This window comes from Halichoeres trimaculatus, unplaced genomic scaffold, assembly GCF_033239565.1.
Source record: "Halichoeres trimaculatus isolate MK-OKI-2021-1 unplaced genomic scaffold, fHalTri1.1 fHalTri1_scaffold_5, whole genome shotgun sequence".
Taxonomy (NCBI): domain Eukaryota; kingdom Metazoa; phylum Chordata; class Actinopteri; order Labriformes; family Labridae; genus Halichoeres; species Halichoeres trimaculatus.
Window position 1 is genome coordinate 28,961,287 of NW_027437183.1, and position 21,794 is coordinate 28,983,080.

At 38.4% G+C, this 21,794-nt stretch overlaps 2 protein-coding genes across 4 annotated transcripts in view; one reads left to right on the forward strand and one right to left on the reverse strand.

Moving 5' to 3' along the window:
- Positions 1–13,964, reverse strand: part of stpg2 (sperm-tail PG-rich repeat containing 2) — a 67,407-nt gene extending 53,443 nt beyond the window's left edge. The window contains exons 1-7 of one of the 3 annotated variants that reach the window (XM_074670826.1): positions 13,695–13,964; positions 13,345–13,448; positions 13,099–13,152; positions 11,571–11,738; positions 7,902–8,017; positions 6,697–6,808; positions 1,609–1,716 (exon numbers count right to left, since the gene is read on the reverse strand). In XM_074670826.1, the coding sequence (XP_074526927.1) occupies positions 1,609–1,716; positions 6,697–6,808; positions 7,902–8,017; positions 11,571–11,738; positions 13,099–13,152; positions 13,345–13,448; positions 13,695–13,800 (768 nt within the window). In that variant the 5' untranslated portion in view covers positions 13,801–13,964. Of the gene's footprint in view, positions 1–1,608; positions 1,717–6,696; positions 6,809–7,901; positions 8,018–11,570; positions 11,739–12,984; positions 13,153–13,344; positions 13,449–13,694 lie in introns of all 3 variants that reach the window. The other 2 variants (XM_074670825.1, XM_074670824.1) reach the window with 2 other exon arrangements.
- A 1,906-nt stretch (positions 13,965–15,870) lies between these two features.
- On the forward strand, positions 15,871–20,320 carry bri3bp (bri3 binding protein). The gene is made up of 3 exons (XM_074671132.1): positions 15,871–16,200; positions 17,583–17,685; positions 17,809–20,320. Exons 1-3 carry the CDS (start codon positions 16,024–16,026, stop codon positions 18,228–18,230), a joined length of 702 nt encoding a protein of 233 aa, XP_074527233.1. The 5' UTR covers positions 15,871–16,023; the 3' UTR covers positions 18,231–20,320.
- Positions 20,321–21,794: the final 1,474 nt, after the last annotated feature.

The window sequence follows — 21,794 nt, forward strand, 5'->3', positions numbered from 1 at the left end:
TGTGTGTTTGTTTCATTGTGCCCCTGAGTGATAATTGAATCATCAGTCAGAGAGTTTCACAGGAGTGAGTCTGTGGGGCAGTGCCACAGAGGAGTTGAGCTCTTCCTGAGAGGTAAAACTACTCATCCTCACATCCTTCATGTGTGCTCCTCAGAGCCTCTTAATTAACTCATCTTATCTCCCCCCCATGTGAAGAAACCTTCCTCTCCCAGTACATTAATTAAACAAGCAAAGCCTGGCTCTGTGTCTTGGATATGTAACATAATCTTAAATATTCTATATTACAAAGCCTCTCTCCTCTGAGATATAGTGAATTAAATACTTTGCCAACCAAAGATTGTCCCTGAGAGTCCTTTTTTTTTTTAACAATTTCTGAAGTCTCAATATCCTGTAAGTTGTTAGGTGAGACCTCCATTGACTGGGTTTTATTGTCCAGTATCATCCAGCTGATGTTTGACTGGGAAGGGATCTATGGTTATTGTGCTCCTCCAGACTAACTTTTCCTGCTGTCCAGTTCTGATGTCCATTGTGGCCACTTGCAACATTGGACAGGGTCAACAAGAGCAAACTAATTGGTCTGTGGCCAAGTGGCACCATAAAAAAAAAACTGCAATCCATCATGTGTCCTTTTACCTTTCTTTTAGAAAAAAAGTTACTATTTCAGTATTCTAATCCCTTGGGGGTTTTCTGTTGGTTCTAACAACACAGGCTAGTCTAGGGCTGAACAATTTTGGAAAATAATCGAATTGCGATTTTTTTAGACCAATATTGCGATTGCGATTTAGCCCATGATTTTCTAAGGGTGACTTTTATCTTCTACATTTTTCACTTAACACAAGTTTTAAGTCATTTTAGAGTATGACTAACACGACAAAAGATACTGTTGACATTCAAACAAGTCTTTTTTTACATTTCTTGAATGAAAAAGAAAAAGGAACACTGGAAAAGTTTACTGACCTCCCGTTGTCAGTAAGAGTAACAATCCATACAGAACAAAGTGATTAAGGGGTATGACTCTGCCAGCCACAATCATTCTACTGGATGGAGCTTTGTAGCTCACAGGGGAGGGGGGTGTGCCAGAAAAAAACAGCATTTTTACTTTTGCTGGTTTCAAGGGAGCACAAGTACAAGTTACTATACTTCCTCCAGGTCTGTGTACATGAAACTTTTTTTTTTTAATCGCAGCCTTTGAAATTTGAAAATTGCATCCTATTGCATTGCGATGTCGGTTTAAAATCGATCAATTGTTCAGCCCTAGGCTAGTCTGTCTTTTACTCTGTCACATGTTGCATTTTTTTTCCTCTTGTGACTACTTTTGGTATTGATCAGTTTGGCTCTAGATCCAGTTAAGTTGTCTTTTGCTAGTGATGTAATAGAAACTAAGAGAACCTCAGGTGCATTGGCCAAAATGATCCCTGACAAAAGTAAAGGCTTTATGCAACAGTTTTGTGAATTCACATCAGTTGTGCCGTTGAAATAAAGCCAAACACATCTAAACTTAAGCAAACTTCTGGAAAAAATTGAGGTAGGGGGGATACTGTTTCTCTGAGCTTAGGCTGTACTGACGGGTTTTTTTGTGAAGTGAATCAGATCCTGTTAGTTTTTTACCTCAGACTGAGAGAGAAAGGAGCTGGTGAACTTCGGCGAGCTACTGCAGGACTTCAAAGGCATCTCAAACTGACTTCTGATGTGATACTGACCAGGACCAGGAACTCCCTGGAGCAACCAAAAAAAAAGACAGAAATGTACAGTAAGTACACAGTCATATCTGAGTTTGCATGCTTTGATTACATGTTAAATGAGTTGCATCAATTAGAAGATTAAGAGCCACATTAGCTGTTTATGAAAACACTAGAAAGAGAACAGAAAGTAGAAATCTTTTTTTTCTCTGATTTCAAATTAAGTTCCATTGTTTAAAAAAGAAATGAGTGGGAGAAAAACTCAAACTCACATTTTCTTTTTTCATGGTGACAGGAAACAATTACATCTCAATCCTACGCTATTTCTAAGCAGTAATTATTTTAACTATCAAAACAGCCTACAACACCAGACCTCCCACTTGCAGAGGTGCTGAGCAGCACAGAGCCAGGACATTTTTCTGCTTTGGTAAACCCAGAGGATTTCTGGTTTAACTGTAAAATGGTTATGCTATCCAAGGCACTTGTTAGTAGTCAAACCAAATCTTGAGGAGAAACCTTGATCAAGTTTCAGCCTTGAGTTTTCTTTTTGCTAACAGATAAAAACAAGCACATTTAAAATGATGAAAAGTAAGCCACATAGTTTGTTTACTTTCTGCTCCACCTTCTGTTTCTTCTTTTGCCCTTAATTATCAGATGTTTCATTGTGGCATGCTTGTGTTCAACTAGAACACAGTGTCTCTGCCAATCATTAATCCCCCTGAATTTAAGAGCCGTGTTTCTAGTTTCTAAAAGCTGCCCTTCCTACTGAAGTTCACTGTAAGATTCTTTTTTTTAAAAAAAGCTCTAATTTTGCCTGAATCTAGCTGCTCTGTCAACATGAGAAATACAATCTGTTCTTTTCAGTACAGATTCAGACATCTTAATGTGTAAAGCTCTGAATCAGGAATAGCTTCACTTAACTACACTTAACTTCTTTGCAATATGAAGCCAGTCTGATTGGTCAGATCAGAAATTTTTCACCTTTGTGCTACTCAAGAGCAAAACTTGTCAGAGCCATCTCCATTTTCACACTCCTGGCCCCAACAACACATGTACAAACACCACGGTGGAGAAGCAGCAGCCACTGCACCACAAAGGAAACCTTATTAAAGAAAAGACTCCTTTCTCCTCATCCTTGCCACTGTCGACTCTGAAATCAAACCATGCTGACTCATGTGTATACATAGTTGTTAATACCCTGACTAGTGGGCTGCATTTGACTGCTCTCAAGTTCAGGCGATGGAACCTTAAACTAGTCTTAAAAAACAGCAACAAAAATAGAAACTCTATTTGACTCTGTTTAGTTGATTACTGAGGTTGTCACTGCAAACACAGCTTTTGAATGCATCTGAGGGTCTCACTCAATTTCTTGCTTTGAGTTTGAACTCACAAGTAGCCAAAAGCATTTTTCTTTCTATAATTAAAAAACATGTAACGGTATATTTTCTAAAAAAAAAAACACCCCAGTTGTTGATTTGATTTAAAGGTAGAATATTCAAGATCTAGAGAGAAACAGCTGTGCCAAGTTTTTCTGCTTCTGCATCTTCTTTTCTTCACTTTTTCCCCGCGGGAGCTGTACTGCTTCCCCATTTCTAAAAATATCAAGTGCTGCAAACATCAACAACAAAATCCATGATTTTATTAACATGGAAATGACATAATTTTTAAAAGGAACTGAAATTGAACCTTTACATTTACAGAAAAATCTGTACAAGCCAAACTTTTCTGCTTTTGATAGCAGACATGTACAAGATAATGGTTTATTTAGGTTGTTGGCTCAGTCTTTGCCCTGGCCTTGTCACTGTGCCTGTTTAATGGGAAAATACCACATTCACTCTCCCACACACACATATACAGAAACTCTATGGGACAGCAGCAGCCCCAAGTCATTAGAGGCAGACTGTCTGCTGATCCCTGGGAAGTAAAGGTGTTTGTCCTGAGTGTCCCCACTGTGGGTAATGACCCATCTGGCCAGTGTATGTACGTGTGTGTGTGTGGTGCATTTTGGAGTACATGTGTGTTGAGATGTCAAGTGCTAATGATGATGGATGGGGTGCAGCCATCATAGGGGGGTCCAAATACAGCATGGTGCACACAAAGAGAGACCAAAGAGAGAGGTAAAGAGTTGAAGTCAGGAAACATTTGTAGGTTGTTAGAAATTAGTTGAAGCAAAGTAAGCAAGAACATTTGCAATAAACTGTCATGTTTAATTATCTTTGCACAATCAAATAAACTAAAACTGAGCTGAGAGGAGAGAGGTAGAGAAGCAGAATGTTCCAGGAAATAGAGGATGAGAAAAAGAAAAGACGTAGGTGTAAATCCACGTCAGAACGAATACTTCCAGCACTCGCTCCTGAAATCCAGTCCCACTTTTTTTAGACTCTGCCTCACCCACTCTACCCCTCTGACTGGAGGAATAAGGCATCACAAAGCATTACTCTGCCAGCACATTCAAGTTCATATGCAGGTGAGTAACTCCCCTCAACTCAACCGGCTTCAATTTATCAATGTGTGTTTGTGTGCATGTGTGCGTGTGTTTGTGTGGTTGCCAGTCTCTAACTAAAGCTTGTATTATACTGCCCTCTATGGGCCAACACATTCACTGACATGTTTGAACAAGGCACAGAGGAGGGCTTTAATCATTTCATTTGAAATCAACTGTGCTTCTCATGAGTCAATCCATAGCGCTTTCCTTCTGTTATGAAACATTCTTATCCTGCAGTTTTCAAATCCTATCATGTCAAAGCTATCCATGAAGAATTCCATCTTCTTCAACACTGAACAATACCTACATGTAAAAGTTTCAAAGTTATACCAGTATTCTTTATTCATTCATTCATTCTACTTATCCTGCTTAGGGTTCCATGCACTCACACATATGGACAATTTAGAGTGACCAGTCAACCTGATGGGCATGTTTTTGGAAGCTGTACCCAAAGAGAGCCCACGCATGCACAGGGAAGACATGCGAACTCCACACAGAAAGACCCACCACACCTACAGTTAAAAAACTTTATGCCATCAAAATCTGAACAGGTCATGTATATTCCACCTCTAACAGAAATAGAAGGGATAACTCTGGATAATTTGGGAAAAAATGTCATCTTTCTAAATACTACAATGTATTAATGTCTAACGCTAAAGAGTCATCACTAGACAAACTAAATGCCTGAATAAATGACATTCAAGAGAACATTGATGAAGCAGACTGGAATAATGAATGTTTAAAAGCAGAGAAACAAATCATAAATACATATAAATGGATGACAAGAATGTACATTACCCCAGTTAAACTTCATTATATGTCTGCTAGTATTCCAGATGCTTGTCCTAAGTGTGTCAAACATTGTCAATGGAAATGTCTCAAGATTCAAGAGTTTTGGAAGGATGTTATAGAAAGCTTGTCAGCTGTTTTTAAAACAAATGTACCTCTTAATGCCAAGCTCTGTGTACTTGGGATTTTTCCCGAAGAATCCATTTAAACGTATTAACACTTTTAGCTAATACACTTTGGACTTCTTCAAGCAAGGAGAGCTATTGCACCGTGTTGGGAGAGTATGGATGCCTCTTCCTTGAGGACGTGGACAAAGGAACTTGCAGAATGTATTGGCTTGGAAAGACTATCATACTTTCCTTAAGGCAAAAGGAGAAAGTTTATCCAGCTCTGGGAACCTTATTTGACCATTATTGAAGCCAGAAGTATAGGCTTAGATTGAACAGAAATGGTAAATTTATTTTATAATTATTATCATAATTTTATTGTTATTTTTACGTATGAAAAGTGTGCAAGTTAAGTGTGTAGGAGAGATTGTGTAACTTGTCACTGTGTGTATGTATGTTTGGGTTTGTCTTATGGTCTGGAACTGTTTATCTGTTATTGTATGTATCTTGTATGTTAAAAAACGGCAATGTAAAAATTTTGGAGGAAAAAAAAAATTAAAAAGAAAAAAAAAGAAAAGACCCAACTGGCCAACTGGGAATCAAACCAGTGACCTTTTTGCTCTGAGGCTGCAGCTTTAACCATTGCCCTGTATGTTTAGCTCTGTATCAGTATTTTAAGTCTTGTTATTTCAATTGCAAAAGAAATAAATTTGGACAGTTTTAGGTTTTGGGCTAAAAGGTTGGGGCACAGTTTTCACATTAGCTTGGGATTTCTTAAATTTTGCATTGTAGTGTTGATTTTTTAACATCTGTCATTATTTCTCTTTGCAGATTATCATTTTATATCAATGTGTCTGTCAGACTGAGAATTTGTAGTCAGCTACGACTAGTCCCAGTGTTTTCTGCTCCCTTTCACACTGTGTGCACTTATTTTAAAATTTGTTTTGTGGAAGACAGCAAGTAAGTGAAAACAGTAAGTCAAGCACATTTTTTCTTGCTGAGCTGGGTAGAGGAATTTTAAATACAATTTAAAAGTGTTCAAAGTGGGTTATTCTAATAGATCCATGCAACCTGGAATAAAACTGAGATGTAACATGTTTAGAGGCAAACTGAAAAAAAGAACACACATTCTTACTGTTACATTATCTGAATTGATCATGATCATAATAAAAAGGTTTGTAAAGGTTTATTCTGGCATGTTGGTTTGGCTCAATACTTGTATTATGCATGCTGTGTGGAGAAGCTGTATAGTCTTAATGCATCCTGATAGGGTCTAAATGTGACCCCCTGTATGCAAATCACTTCCTCTGGAGGCCTGAAAAAACAGTTATAACGAATCATCTACTTTGACAATGCAAGTGTTTGCAATAATGGTCACCACAGAGGCTTAAAGCCAAAATGTGCTTATACTGTAGCTTGTTGTGTTGCTCTCAGGTGCCTCGAAAATCCAATAAAGTAGGTTTAATTGCCCCTTGTGGTCATATTTGCCACTTATTAGCAAGTCACATAGGCTCAGTTCAAAGGGATACGTCACCCACAGGGGCAGAGGCTGACATGGACATGAGTCCTCTGCAGCTTTTATCTCTTTCTAATAAGCTTGGCATGTACAACCACACAGACACAGAGACATCCTCACCTTTTTTTTCTCTAGCATGGGCACCAGTTCATGGTAACGAGGGATGAAGAGCTCAGCTTTGCCTCTCTGCCCCTCTTCATGGTTCATGTTCACATCCTGCATTTTGATGTTTCTGGGACACAGAGAGTCAGTTCAAACATCTTTAAAATAGGAGATACAGAAAAACACACACAGGAGATAAAAACAAAAAACCAAGTGTTGTTCAAAACGTACATATATTGGGAAACAACACAGGATGACAGCAGTGGAGATACAGTGCACTGAAGAGGAGGGGAAAGAGATGTGAATTAGCAAGGTACACTGGAGGAGATAAAGCATAAACAGAGAGGAAAGGAATAGGGGACATATAAGAATAAAACAGCTGTTTTTGTCAGCAAGAGTAATGGGGATAAAGTTCCAGTTATTTTTTAATTATTCAAATCATCACACGTGTATTACTGATAGGATTAGGTTGAGTTTAAATGTCTGACAACTCTAAGCGTAATTTCTTACACACATGCTCTCCCCTTTCGTATTAATTCCCTTATGAATGGTCGAGCTGGAAGAGTGCCCAGCATTGTACAGTTAAAGTGCTTGGTAATGCCTATCCTCCACGGCCATCAGGAGAAAGACTATGTGATAAATGTCAAATATAATGCCCCAGCTCCAGGTTCAAAGAAATATTCCACTTTGTTTGAACAGCTTATCTGTTCTGCACATCTGTAACAGCTCAGGAGCAGTGAACTCCTGAGATTTAATGTCCTGGATCATCTAATCTCTCATACATTTTGTCTCTTAATTAAAGCGTTAAAATGGGAGGAAGGTTGTGATTCTAATAACTGCATTGCTTTATAAAACTATGAGTTTCAGTTGTGTCTATCAAGTGCTAAAAAATCAATAAATGCTCCTTTGGTAAATTTAAAAAAAATGATTGCACATTTCATGAAACCCTTAAAGGGGTTGTCGCCAAATGAATAAAATTAACACTAAATATTTTTTTTTCTTTCCACAGTAAAATAAGGATACGTTGATGTATTAAAACAAAAATCATAAATGAAGAGTAAATAAGATGTAAAAAGTTAGAAAGTATGTTTCTGTCTCCAGAGAGTCTTTTCACACACATCAAGCTCCAGGAAAAGGTGTCATGTCACAATACTAAATGTTGGTTCCTGCTTAATGGGTGCTAATTAAACACCACACCATGAAATATATACAATAATACTCACATCTCAGGGTGATAGTGTCCTGGACCTGGTCCTTCCTCCACTGTTCCTGCCCATCTTGTCCCTGTCATATTGCCAAAGTGGACTCCTTTATACTTCTGTGCAGAACTCATCTTTGACTACAGAGAGAAAGATGAAAAGAAGGAACAGACAGACACCAAGAGAGAGAGAGGGAGAGGATGAAAGACAGAATTAAAGAGGAAGAACAAATGAGAAGAGAATTGGAGGAGAAAGAGATAACAGGAGGGTAAATGAATGAACAAAGACAGAGAAAATAAAATTGGCTTTTTCCAACTTATCGGGTTTCTCTTCCAGCTAGGGCTCATGAAGCTGGCGCTGAATGAAACGTGAAGTTCAGCTGAAATGCCAGAGTGTGTCAGAGATCTTGCAGAGAGCCTCTGTCCTTTCTTATCTTTGCAAGTTTTACAGCAGACTTTCCTCGCCGCCAGCCTTTTAGATATCAGCAGTTCACTCTGCAGCTTAACAACTGAGAGAGTTTGCATCCAGACAGGAGCAGGCAACTCCCTCTCTAAACACAACAGAGAGATACTGTGGATATTTTCTTCAAGATAAGTTGCAAAGGTTTACCAATAATTATATCATATATTACTCAAAATCAAAATAACCTCTGGGTTTTGAAACAATCAATGAGGATCTTTAGAAACTGGTAGATTATTCAGTAAAAGTCTACGCCACACACTACATGCCACACACAAGAGTTTATCAAACCAACAAAGCCAGTACCAGCTATTCAGCAAGAGAACATGATTGTTTCACAAACTTCAAAGTAAATCCAAGCACTATTGCATAGTTCACTCTCAAAACTTGCTTGTGGTGCTTGTGTTGGATCTTTTTTTTTTTTTTTTTTCAGATCAATACCATATGAGCACTCTCTTTTGTGTACTCACCAATACCGAGTACCAATACCACTAGTACTTTTGATACATAAAATTTCTATTAAAAGTGACAGATCATTTATCAACACAGTCACTTTGCCATTAAGTTAAAAAGAAAATACTAACAACTCACACTGAATTTAAGAGTCATTTTTAATAAATTAACAAGAGTGCCAAATAAAACAACCGTCAGAGTTTTTGTGATTTAAAAAAAAAAAAAACTAAAGTGCAAAATAAATCAGTTTAACCGTAAACTCTACCTTGTTCATTCATTTTGTCTGAGCAGGACCTGATGCTGGCTGCCGTGGTACCGCAGCAATAGCTACGGTTACATGAGGAGTTTTTTGTCTTTCCGAATGGAATCTTTCTGAATGACTTTTCTGAAAACAATAGTATACATGGGAAGGAATATTCCAATCTCTGGTCTACATGCGCCGCTATAATCAAACAGAATAGTCAATGGGGCATGCGCAGAAAAATGTTAACAACATGTGATTTATCAATGATGGGGGGAGACAGGTTTTTTTGGCAAGTTTTTTGTCCGTCCAGTCCTGAAATTATGTTCAGTTCTTTCAAAGTTTGGACAAAAACAAACTTTCCATTTAAATGTCCATTTGGATTGGCACGTTTCTTTTGGAATGAGGTGTATCCAAAGGTTAAATTCTTTCCATTTGAGCAAAAAAAACGAATGCACGCGGAATGTTTGGGTCCATGTATACGTGGCTAGTGACAGGCCATAGTGTCAAACTGCACAGATGACCCACTGGTGAGGAGGACTTACTCGACGTAAGATTTTTTTTGTCTTGAGTATCAGTTGCTGTTATCGGCAGCCTTTGCGAGTACCGATACTTTGAAAAAAGGCTGGTATTGGCCGATTCCAGAACTCGCCCATCCCTACACATAAGAGTTAGAACTTGAAGTTTAATGCCATTAGAGTTTTAGATAAAGCCTACTACATCACAAACCTTATGTAGACCTATGACGCTTCCCTTTGAAAATAAATAAATAAACCATAGGGGGATCATATTAACAGTTTGGTTTGTACTTTCTTCATTTAAAAGTCTTTAACTTGGCCCACAAAACTCGAGCTAATGTAAAAATCAAAAAAGAAACATAGAATCATGCGTTAATTCAAGCAGATCTTAAACTTCTTCTTTTTTTTTTTCTGAACACAACCTGACTATGTGCCTCTACTTTGTGCGGCAGGTTGGGGAGGGTTTGACAGGCTACAGAATCTAAAAAAGTTTCCCACTCCATGTGGTGCCTTTTTCTTAACTTCAACAGTGAACAGAGGACGAGATCTGAAATTCTGTCCCTTTTGATCTACCAATCCAGTTTTGAGAGAAGGGAATAAAGAAACAAAGATGCTCAGATGCTTTAAAGTAGAAAAAAAGGCATAACTGTTCAGCATCACACACAGTCACATGCTACGTGATGGTATCACAGCTGGCTTTGAGAGGTATAAACAGATCATTTATGTCAAGGAGAGCTTTTAAAAGTACATACAGAGACACAGCTTGTAGGTATGAATGTATTCATCAAGCTTTCAAAAGGTACTACAGCATGCCATTTATTATTTAAGTGAGGATAAAAAAGGGATGCATAGAATTTTGTTAGTAGGGTCACATGAGGGCAAGATCCAGAGCAGAAATTGCTTTGTGCTCTTTACAAAAGCCAACAAAAACAAAATAACACAAAAAAAGGTTAATTCAAAAGAATTTATAATTAGTATCAGCAGTATGGCGCTGTGCTTCTGTTACAATACATATGGCAGGGATAAGATCAGCATACAAGAGTTGTGTGTACATGTACTGTTGATTTATCCACACTCCACTAGATCTAATGCCTACTAGTCAAGCCTGTTAGCCATCTTTCACCACGATAAAGTTTTAAGTGCATTGAAGTAATAGCTATGCCAATGCCAAATTAGATCTAAAGATAGATAATATCTTTTAAGATCTTTTTGTTTATCCAATATCACTTATAAAGACAAACCCTGCTCCTTTGTTATCATTCTCATGTCTTATCATTCAAAGGCTGCTCTAGCAGCTTTGAAGTCACATTCTCAGACAGGCACTTAGTCCGCCAGTCAACACTTGTGAACTCTGTCCAAGCAGCATGGGACAGAGAAAGCATTTGACTTAAAAGAAACAAGTGCGTTAGAAGGAGACACAGACAGAAACAGAGGCTGGACTTTCAAAGTGAGAGCAGAACAGGAGCTGAGACCAAAAAAAGCCTTGGATGGATGAACCACTGATAGCCCTAAATCACAGCATGCCTCTGTGCCTGCGCTGGTGTGTTGACACAGCCTCGGCCAACACTCAAGGACACTGTTGACTTCCTCTGGTCATTAACAGATGAGAAATGACTTAATTGAGAGCCAGACCAGCAGGCATGTGCATTATTTTAAGTGAATATTGTAATATCGCTTGAAGAATAATTACTAATGGCTCTCTTTGTTGGCATGTAAAATGGATGAGCATTGGTGCGCTGTGGCTTTTTTAAAGTGGAGCTGCATTCATTAGCTATGGAAATGGGTTTTGGGCCAAGTGACTGGAGTGCAGGTGGGGGGTGTCAGTGGTGCATTAGATCTGCCTAACGCTAATGGACCTCGCCTTGCGGGCAGGCTGAGTACACTCAGATACACACTTGTACAGAAAAATGAAAGTACACGTGCATGCACAAATGAGTCCTTCACATTTTCTAATGCATGTATATTCAAGTTTTAACATGAGTGTGTATGTGTGTGCACATCTGTGTGCATAACTGCACCTACCAGCAGTGGATTGTAGTAGGCTGGCCCCAGGGTTGTGTCTCTGGGAGGAGGCTGTTGCTTGCGAAGCAATCCCAGGGCATCCTCCTCGTAGCCATAGGCCTGGCCCGGGGAAGGAATGGATGGGATGTCTGACTGATGAACCGGCGTCAGACTTTTGGCCTGCAGCCACTGCGCAAAGAGAAAGAGAGGGAGAGTGTGGAGGGAAGTCAGGGTTTGGGATGGAAAGGATGCCCTTGCTTACAAAAAGGCCAAGCAATCCTGAAGGCCAATGTGGGAAAAGGGTTGAGGGAAGGAAGGAGAAAGGCAAGAAAGATGAAGAAAGACAGGATAATGGAAAAAGTGCAGGTGGGTGGGGCACATTTGCTATGGCAGCATGCATTGAACCATCTCTAAATATGTAAAAGCTGGGGCACTCACTTTGAGCAAATTTGCTGTTCAATTAATAATAATAACATCTAGCACACAAGGAGAGAAGTTTTACCTTAACCTCGTGTTTATGCTCAGGTTATAGCTCAGAAGTCAGTCTTAGCCATGTCTGCATGCTCTGGACATTAATTTAACATAGTAAGTGAATGTACAGTACAGCTTAATTCAACCTCAGCTCACTGTAAGCCTAGACTTCATCTGTTTTTCCTTCCACAGTTTTACTGTTAAGGAAGCTGAAAGCCACACTGGACGTGTCATATTAAGCAAAACTGAATGCCTTCTTTCAAAGTCTAGACATTACGAATGGGTTAGAAGGCAACTCTATTTTTTGAATTGCACTTCATTTGCCTTTTTAAATGTGGCTTAATCCAGAAACCTTACCATGAGTTAATGAAAAACATTACTTTTTTAATATGATAAGATTTAAAACATTAAAGTTAATATTACTTGTAGTTCCAAAGTCACCATTTTGTCCCCCTCAAAGGCTTTGTGATAGTATTTGCAAATTCCCACAGACCAATGATCAGCCTGCCAGTAGCAGAGGTGCCAAAGATAAGCTTTAAATTATGGTCTCCAAGTACTAGCAGTCACCACTTTTAGAGGAGGTGCTGCTGTACATAACATTTGTTTAACAAATGGCGCAGAAGCAAAACTTCTCAGTGCACATTGCCTGCAAGAGTTTTACTTTCCACTGCTGGTTACACATGAGAAACTGACTTGCTGAGAATGGGAAAATAAGTAATAACTTACTAAACTTGACTGCTTACAATAAAGCTGTTTGTACAAGAATTACATAAGGTGAATCTTGAACATGTCATAACAAGACAGGCGTTTCTCACACGTATTCCTCAAAAATGACATGCAATAAAATGCTAATTTACTGTAGTAGGGCGATACAATAAGCTGAAGGGAGAGAATTGCTCATTAGACAATTTTATTCAACTGGAATATTTGTTTATATTGTTCATAGCTTCACCCATATGTCTACCGTTTTTCTTCCAAGCTTATGTTCCTGTCCTACATTAGTCACCCCTGCCCTGAGTGTGTTTCCTGAAGCAGGCAGCACATTGTAGGCCCCCGGACCCGGAGCCTTTGACAGAACCTCTTCAAAGCGTCTGGAGCGGTTCTGAAGACTACAGCCACCATGGACATTAAGCTGAGGAGACAACAAAAAAGACAATAAGACACAGGGATACAATGCTTATGCATGCAGTTGTATATTTTCCCATCCAAACTCTGCAACATTGTAATTCTATAATTTCATGAATAAGATTAATGTAATCATACTCTAACTGTTTTAAAGTTTAAGTTTTGCCTTTATTGTATGTAAGTGTGTGAACTACAGCACCTTCACAGGAGAGACGTCATACTGGCCAGGTCCTGGTACCATTCTACTGGATTCATTGATAAGTGGCTGTCTGCTAGTCAAAGACAGAAATGGAGCATAGCCATCTGCAACAAAACAACACGAAAAACAATTGTCTGTTTGATCCAACACAGCAAGTATGTAAGTATGTTTTATAAAAAAATATTACATTTTCCTGTATGATTTCAAACTTCCGTTTCTTTGATTCTGATCTGTTAGCACATGATCTAATTATAGCAACCTAAAAAAAAATCAACCCAAACCTTTATGACGCCACATTTGTAACGCCTTGAATCTGTGGGCTGTGTACATTATGAGCTAGTACTTCTTACCTTCTACTGCATTTTGGTTCTGGGTGATATCGTACGATCCGGGGCCAACCGTTGATGGAGTGGGACTTGATGTCATGAACGTAACTCTTGGAGCTCGCCCATACATTGTGTCTTTAGCTGCACACCCCCTAAAACACTCTGGAAGCTAAACGTTCTTTCTACAACAGGCATCTGCCAGAGTTGGTCCAATGGAGAAAACTTCGAGACTCGTTAAAGTACTGAAAGACAAAACATTCCTTCACTGCCATGTTGTAAGTACCGTCATGTCTATGTGGCACCTAACTTGCGTCGTTGCTAGGATACATTATGTACCGGTTACACAGCAACTGGTCACTCATTTTCTAGACCTTTTTAGAATAGTAGCCCATATATATATATATATATATATATATATATATATATATATATATATATATATATATATATATATATATATATATATATATATATATATATATATATATATATGAGTGTGTGTGTGTGTGTGTGTGTGTGTGTGTGTGTGTGTCATCTGGATGATACATCAAACGTCTCAGTTCTTTTTTTTCTGCAATTTTAATTCGTCATAAACAGTGCTAATCTGTCACTGTTGTGATAACAACTGTTACAGCATTATTTGGCCTTGTGTTCTGCCACTTTTCTCACCTCTCCCTTTGTTATCATCATTTGCAATTTTGACCTACTTCATGCTCCAAACCGCAGTTAAATTTTGGATAATGAGAACTCAGGGGAAAGCAATCCAAGAAACAAGTGCTTCCCTCAGCAGTGAACTGCATCTTTATCTGACTTTCTGTCATGTCTAATAAGCAAAGGGTTTGGTACACTTAAGTTTGACTGAAAAATCTTGTTAAGCCTATAGAGGAGACATAGCCAGAAAAAATGCATTTCAAATCAAAACAACAGAAAAGTAAAAGGCACATAAGTTTAACTCTTGTATAATAGTTGTGGCAGAAGTCTAGATGTAGGACTGAGAATTTGGGAATTGATAATATGGTTAAGTGAATGAATCTTTATTCTGATCATGTAGATGACAACAGTGAAAAATACAAATAAGTGGTAAATCAGAAAAAAATGAAAACAAAAGAAGACAATAACTTCTTAAGGTTCTCAGGTTACATGAGCAAAACGAGTGGGAAGAAGTTTCAGCTAATCTAATTCTACCCTTTTGAATTTTGCTACTTCCTAACAGAAATGATAACACTGTCTTAAATTTACCAACAATTTTTAAACATCTACACTGAATATACAATGTATCATTTATACAGAAAAATACAATCATAACTATACATTCTGTACAAATGCAATTACTATACCCTGTAAAATTCGGATCCAACAACAGAACAACATATTGTGACATTAATTCAGCAAGCAACGAAGTGTTGTGATCAGATGAGATGTTGTTTCTATTTGGTTCAGGTTTCAGAAAACACAAGGAAGCAATCACGTTTGTGTATACACTCAAATAATGTGCTAATAAAACCCAGACAGAATGAAGACAAACATATTGGCCTGAAACTTTCTCATTCTGAATGAAAGGATCCACCAACATGGGCAGAATACAAATTGTTGATATTTTGGATGAAAAAATAATGTTCGGTTATTATTATTATAAATACATATTTAGCAAGGAATGATGCAGGTTGAAAAGGCAGGACATTTTGCCCAACACTGAGTATTGTTTGATGCGCTGGGTAGAACCTAGAACCAGTGTATTAATAGAACAGAAATATTTCTAATATCGTCGTAGTAAAGCTTGAACCAAACCACTAGAGGGCAGCATCAAACTTCAGATAGGCGGACACTGCCTCAAATCTACAGGCAAACCAAAGATCATTTTGATTGTCGTCGGAAATGTCACAACCCGACATGACACCAATACATACAAAAACTATCACAAAATACACTTCAATAGTTATTACATTTACTGGTGTCCTTGTTTGAGTACTGTCACAGCTGAGTCACACCAAAAATGTCTTTTGAAATTTAATCGACTGAATATGACAACAAAGGTGCATACCGGTAACCTACAGATAATACCCAATAAAGACGCCAAAATGTCATCAGTACATCGACGACCCTATATCAACAGCATTTAACTCACTAACTGGTTAACATTTTTGCCCGATAAAATATCAAAACACAATTTAGTAAAAAGAAATACGAATTTATGATGCGTCCCTGAAGGCAGCACAGGTCATCCCCACCATCACAGTCGTTTTGACATCCTCTTCCCCAAACGAGGTGTCACATTAGGCAGCTGTTTTACTTTGCTTATTTGGCAAATCATTTTGATACGCATTTCTGTCTGACACCTCAAGGCTTTGCTAACATGAGGGGAATCAGGTTTTTCGTGGTTTTCTTGGTGCTATCCGTGTCTCTACTGTGCACAACCGAAGCGGCCAGGAGCAGGACCAGTAACCAGAACAGCTTCCGACGAGCAGCTAATGGCATCTACCAGACCCTGAGCAGTGTTTTCGGGGAGGACAACATCAGAGGGTTATATAAGGTGAGTGTAGTACATGAGATACAAGGTGTTTTCATCATTAGCTCGTAGAGGCTAACGCTCCTAACCAGCGCGGTGTTGTGGTCCAAGAATGGCGAACAGGAAACAAGCGCGCCGGGGCCTGGCAAACAATTTCATGGATGCCATTTTGGAAAATTAGCATTTATCCAATTTTTAGATAGATAGATGATGTCAGGTGATGTAGCATTACCTTAACAGTAGAAACATGCCTTTGCAAGGCCGATATTCTACCTTTGTTGGGCAACTTGCGAATATGGTCATTAACTGTGTTGAGTCCATCAGCAAGTGTGTCTAATGCATATGCTATAGCATCAGAGGTCCAGACTAACAGCTGTCTGTTTATGTTTACTACTTCTGCTTTAACAGAAAACTGTTCAGTTTTATGGACACGCTTTAGCATGTACGCTGTCATTGGTCCAGCTGTACTTCCTGCCTATTTTAAATTCAATGTTAGTTCCTGTATGTGGCCGCCAAACACACCATGAGAGCGAGCGATCATAATGCGCTTACGTCACCGCTAACTGTCAGTGGAGGGAAACATGTCCACCGTTAAATAGTATGTAATGTTTGTCTTGAATCAGTTATTGACAGATTTATTGGTAAGAATAATGGGTTTCAGAATGACGGCACATTCTTTTTCAACCGAAGCATTATTGGTGCCATTCATAACGTCATTGTTTTGAGATATGATAAACTGTTTGTCAAGTTTGTGGTTAATGGGGTGGATTTCTTCCTGTGAGAAGTCAGCATGTTTGAATTTTTTATAGTTGCTTTTGTCCATTCAAAGAAATTACGAGATTTTTGTTCTGCTGCATAATAACAGTAAAACTTATACCACTATCAATGATAATAATTATAGTTATCGTCAAATAACAAAAATTGTATTATATGTAACAATTTTCGAAATACGGTTCTTTACATGGTAAAAATGAAAACTGAAAGAAAAATGTAAGGAGGACGAGATTAAAAACAAAACAAGAACAGAAGAGTATCAAAAAATATAAGAAGGCTTAAAACTACCGCTAGCTAAAATTAAATCAAACATTAGAAAAAGAAGAAAAAAACAACTGATGAAAAACACTGACACAATTAAAACAACAACAGTAGACACAACATTAAAAATCATGCCTGAAATCAAAGCAGCATGAATGTGTTGTTTACAGCTGTTTTTATCATATTGATATAACAAAAAGTTGTAATCTGTGGTGGTAATGATGACTGCTGGGTATTAAAAACTATTAATGTCACAGTAAACTATTGCCAGTTTTTTTGTATAATAATATTACAGATGTGTCTTTTGATCAATGTTGAGAGTAAACAATAAAATGACCCATACATCTGTCTGCCTCTTTTTGATTTTTAAGTTTTTCTCCAAGACAACAGAGAGGTTCGTCCATGGTGTGGACTCTTTTATGGACACTATCTGGAAGATCTGGTCTGATTTGCTGGATGTGATGGGCATCGACTGTAAGTTTTTGTGTTATCACGTTGCTAAGAGACGGGGAGGATGATTTGTTAGACTGACATTTAAAAAAAAAATTAAACTCTGCTTCCACTCTCACTCCCTTTCCGTCTTTCTTTCCTCTGTAGCCTCAAACCTCAGTCACTACTTCAGCCCCACATCCCTCACCAACTCTCCAGCACGTGCCCTGCTCCTGGTTGCAGCTGTACTCTTAGCCTACTGGTTCCTCTCCATGTTCCTGGGGGGCTTCTTCTACCTGCTGCACGCTGTGTTTGGCCGCTTCTTCTGGCTAGCACGTGTCCTGCTCTTTGCCCTGTCTTGTCTCTACATCCTTCAGAAGTTTGAGGGTGACCCTGAGCGCGCAGTGCTGCCGCTGTGCTTCATCATGGCTGTGTACTTTATGACGGGTCCTGTGGGAGCGTACTGGCGCCGGGGAGGTGGCGCAGGTTCTCTGGAAGAGAAAATCGACCACCTGGACACTCAGATCAGGCTGCTCAACATCAGGCTGAGCCGGGTCATAGATGGCCTGGAACGCAGCGGGGAGCAGTAGGAGGCAGCCATGATGGGAGGAAGGGAGGGAGGGGAACATGTTCAACAGCTGCAGCTGATGTCAGAATGCTGTTTCCTGAGCACATCTGCAGAAACACAACCACTGGGTATTTACAACTTTATTGTAAGATGGGGGACTAATCTAGTTTTGAAAACAGTTCTTCAACTTCTTTAGTTGATTTAAGTTACAGAATACTGAAAATTCTCAAAGGTGTGGACAGCTTACATAAGTCAAACAAACACTTCTCTTCTTTTCTTTTCCAAGCTTTGGAAGCTTTTGGCTACATCAGTGAATATATCAGAGAGATGTCCAGTGTTGTCTCACTGCTGGCCGCAGCTACTTCTGAGAAACTCCCAAGTCGGGGCTTGAATTTTTATGTGTTTTGGAGAAAAAAATCGTCCATGCCTGTGCTAAAGCAAATTATCGTTTACTTGGTTAATTTTTGTCCTTGTGAATAATCCAGGGGTTTTATCGCCCCCCCCCCCCAACTATTGAAGGTGGAAATGAGCTGGGTTTATGATGCAGTGGACCAGTACAAACAATGTATTTCTTAAATGTACAAATCCTCAAGATGTTAGATAGTTGTTCATAGTAAGATTTATTTATTCCATTTTACTCCCAAAATGTTGAAATCATGTAGGTCTAGTTTGCCTCGTCATCTCATTATTCAATAGTGGCAATAGTTTGACATCAGGACCTCTTTTTCATTGTACATGTGTATGCCTGCGTATGACTGTGTATGCATCTGTATGATCTGTAAGCGTATGTGTGTGAAAGCGTGAAAATTTGAAAAAGCACTGTATCAAAACGACACCATCAGGCTAGGAGAAAATGAAATGTTGACATGCAGCAATATCTCAGGGAACCTTCTAACATCCATCTCAGATTGGGAGAGAGAAATGAAGCATACTGAAACCATGTCATGGTAACTTTTAGTCACTTGTCAGCTTTTAGATTTGGTTCAGAATCTGTTGCAAAGTATATAAAGAAGATCAGTCAACAATTTCTTGCATCATGTTGAAATAACTAGATTTATGATGTTATGATCAGATCAAGCCTTTCATCACTTTTGGTCATTGTTGGAGTTACAGCGCAGGTGGTGATCCTGTAGTTGGTGGCTTGTTCAGTGCCACTCCATTTAGACCTGGTGTACTTTCATTGCATAGTTTTAAGATGAAATTGGCATGATTACTACCAGAACCTGAAAACATTATGTGCTTCAGAGATTTGCTTATCATGGATGCAGCCACCATAGTTCCTTTTTTTTATTTTGTTGTGTTTTTTTTCTCTAATGTTTACTATGAAACACTGGATCTTTTTCCATCATGCTCCTTTTTTGTCTCCACTTTTAGTTCTCTTGTGTAAGTTTCTTTTGTAGAATCTGGACTTTGTACACATGTTTTTTTGTTTCTTTCTACAAATGACCCTAATGCTGTGCAGATTTTAGGGGTGGGGGTATTGCTTTATTGAGAAAGGATGAACCTAAAATGAAGTAGGAGTGTTTCTGTTGAAGTTAAAGGCTCTATCAGTTGACACTACTGTGGCCAAAGAAATAACCAGTATTTGTACCATTGACAGTCAGATTAACAAACTTCTCATCAACAATCAGTATGCTTGAGATGCATTTCCAGCCCATGTTCCACAGTGTAGAAAAAGTGCAGTGTCTTCAGCATTTGCCAAAATTTACCCCTGTATCTGTTTTTAAAAGATCCAATACAGCGTTTGTCTATAATACTCACATAAGACATATTGTGTTTGCATATGAGCAAACAAGCTGCAACAAAAGCAGCTTAATATTTGAGCATTGCTCTACTTCATGTGTATCACTAGTTTGAGAAGATATTGCCAATCATTTTGTTTCAATGTAGTCCAATTAGCCAAACTAATCTGGGCTGTTCATGCATGCTGTATTTCTAATGCCTATAATGTTACATTTACATGTTGTTGACTGCTATGGTAGAGAAACCATCCAAATTGTAATATGTGATAAATTAGCCAGAATTTGATTATAATAGAGATTTGTTGTCTCAACAATGAAGATTGCACTGATGACTGTACTGTAAAAACCAAATTCCTTCACTCCTATGTTATTGTTTTTAACATTGCAGGATCTAACTGGACACACATCCTTTGAATTTTTATCTCATCTAATCATCTCAATCATTCTGTAGATCTTCTGATTTTTAACATGTTCACAATATTAAAATGTATCCTCGAAAGCTAACTGTAGAAAACTTGAAAGAGGTGCCCGATCCTGTTGTCCCATAGTGTTTGGTTACCTTGTGTAGCCGTTAGCTTGTGTATGTTTTACTAATGGTAGCATGTGTGATTATGAAGGTGTAGATAGAGTTGTAAAAGTCCTGTTAGTTATTGAAGGAAGAAGGATTATAATGATTTCTCTGTTCAATACATTCATCTCATCCTGTTGTAATTACAATGTATGAATGAAAAAAGAATTTCAGTTTATGAAACAACAACCAGCTCTAAAACCCTTTCATCTCTTAGAGGAGACACTGTATACATAAGGATGCTACTGGCTCATGTTCTTGAATACATTCCCACTCAGATGTTGAAACAGTTTGAATGCTACATTCAGAGTATATTTATTTCTTTGTTGAAAGTGTTGAATAGCTAGTGTTTCATACATCTAATGTACTGTATGCTACTTATTCCTATTATTCCATGTAGCCTGCTTTTTATTACATGCCGTGCCAATACGTTGGGTTTTTTGTGTTATACTTAACTGTATCTATTGAATCTTGAGTAGTTGTTGATTTTTTTTTATTTCATTTACGCCTTTTCATCCAAATATTTCTGTACTTCAGTGATGTGGTACTCACCAAAATGTTCTGCCTGCTGTTGTCTACTTAGTGAGGGTGAGTGTGAGTCTTTATCAAAACTCTGTTTTCTTGTGTTTAAAGTGAAAATGAGGTCCAGATTTGAATAAATCAAACACCACAGTATGATGAAGTTTTTCCTTTCATTCAGTGATCATATATTAATGGAGCAGCTTAAGGTGTATAATCATTTTTGAAGTACTGGGAAGGCTCTTCTGAATTCTGCCACTTATCAGTTTACATATCCAGAATGGGAGTTGATATTTCTTCATCAAACAAGTTTCTGAAAACAAATTTATTTGTAGTTTGTAGCGTAGTGAATAGGTGGAACCTACTGTAGTAAACACTGCTGTATCTAGCCCGGGTGGGTTAAGATAGATGCTCAGGTTTAAAAGTTCACTTTACAAGAGTCACTACCACCAAAATTTTTACCTTAGCAAAGACCTTTAAAGGGGACATATCATGATTGTTTCTCCTTTTCACTATGCCAGACTAGGTTGCCTGTAAAGCATTTCTGCCCTCAGTACAAGTCACTTAGTTCCTTCATTGCCCCACCATAGCGTTCTCAATATCCTCATTTTAGGCCATTCTGAAGATCTTGTTGAAACGCTCCGTTTGGAGAATAACCTCCAGTAACCTCGCAACGTCACAGCCCTTTGTGCTCTGATTGGTCAGTTCTATCAGAGGCGCGGAGGGGGTAGAGCCAGGGGGCAGTTTTTGCAGCATG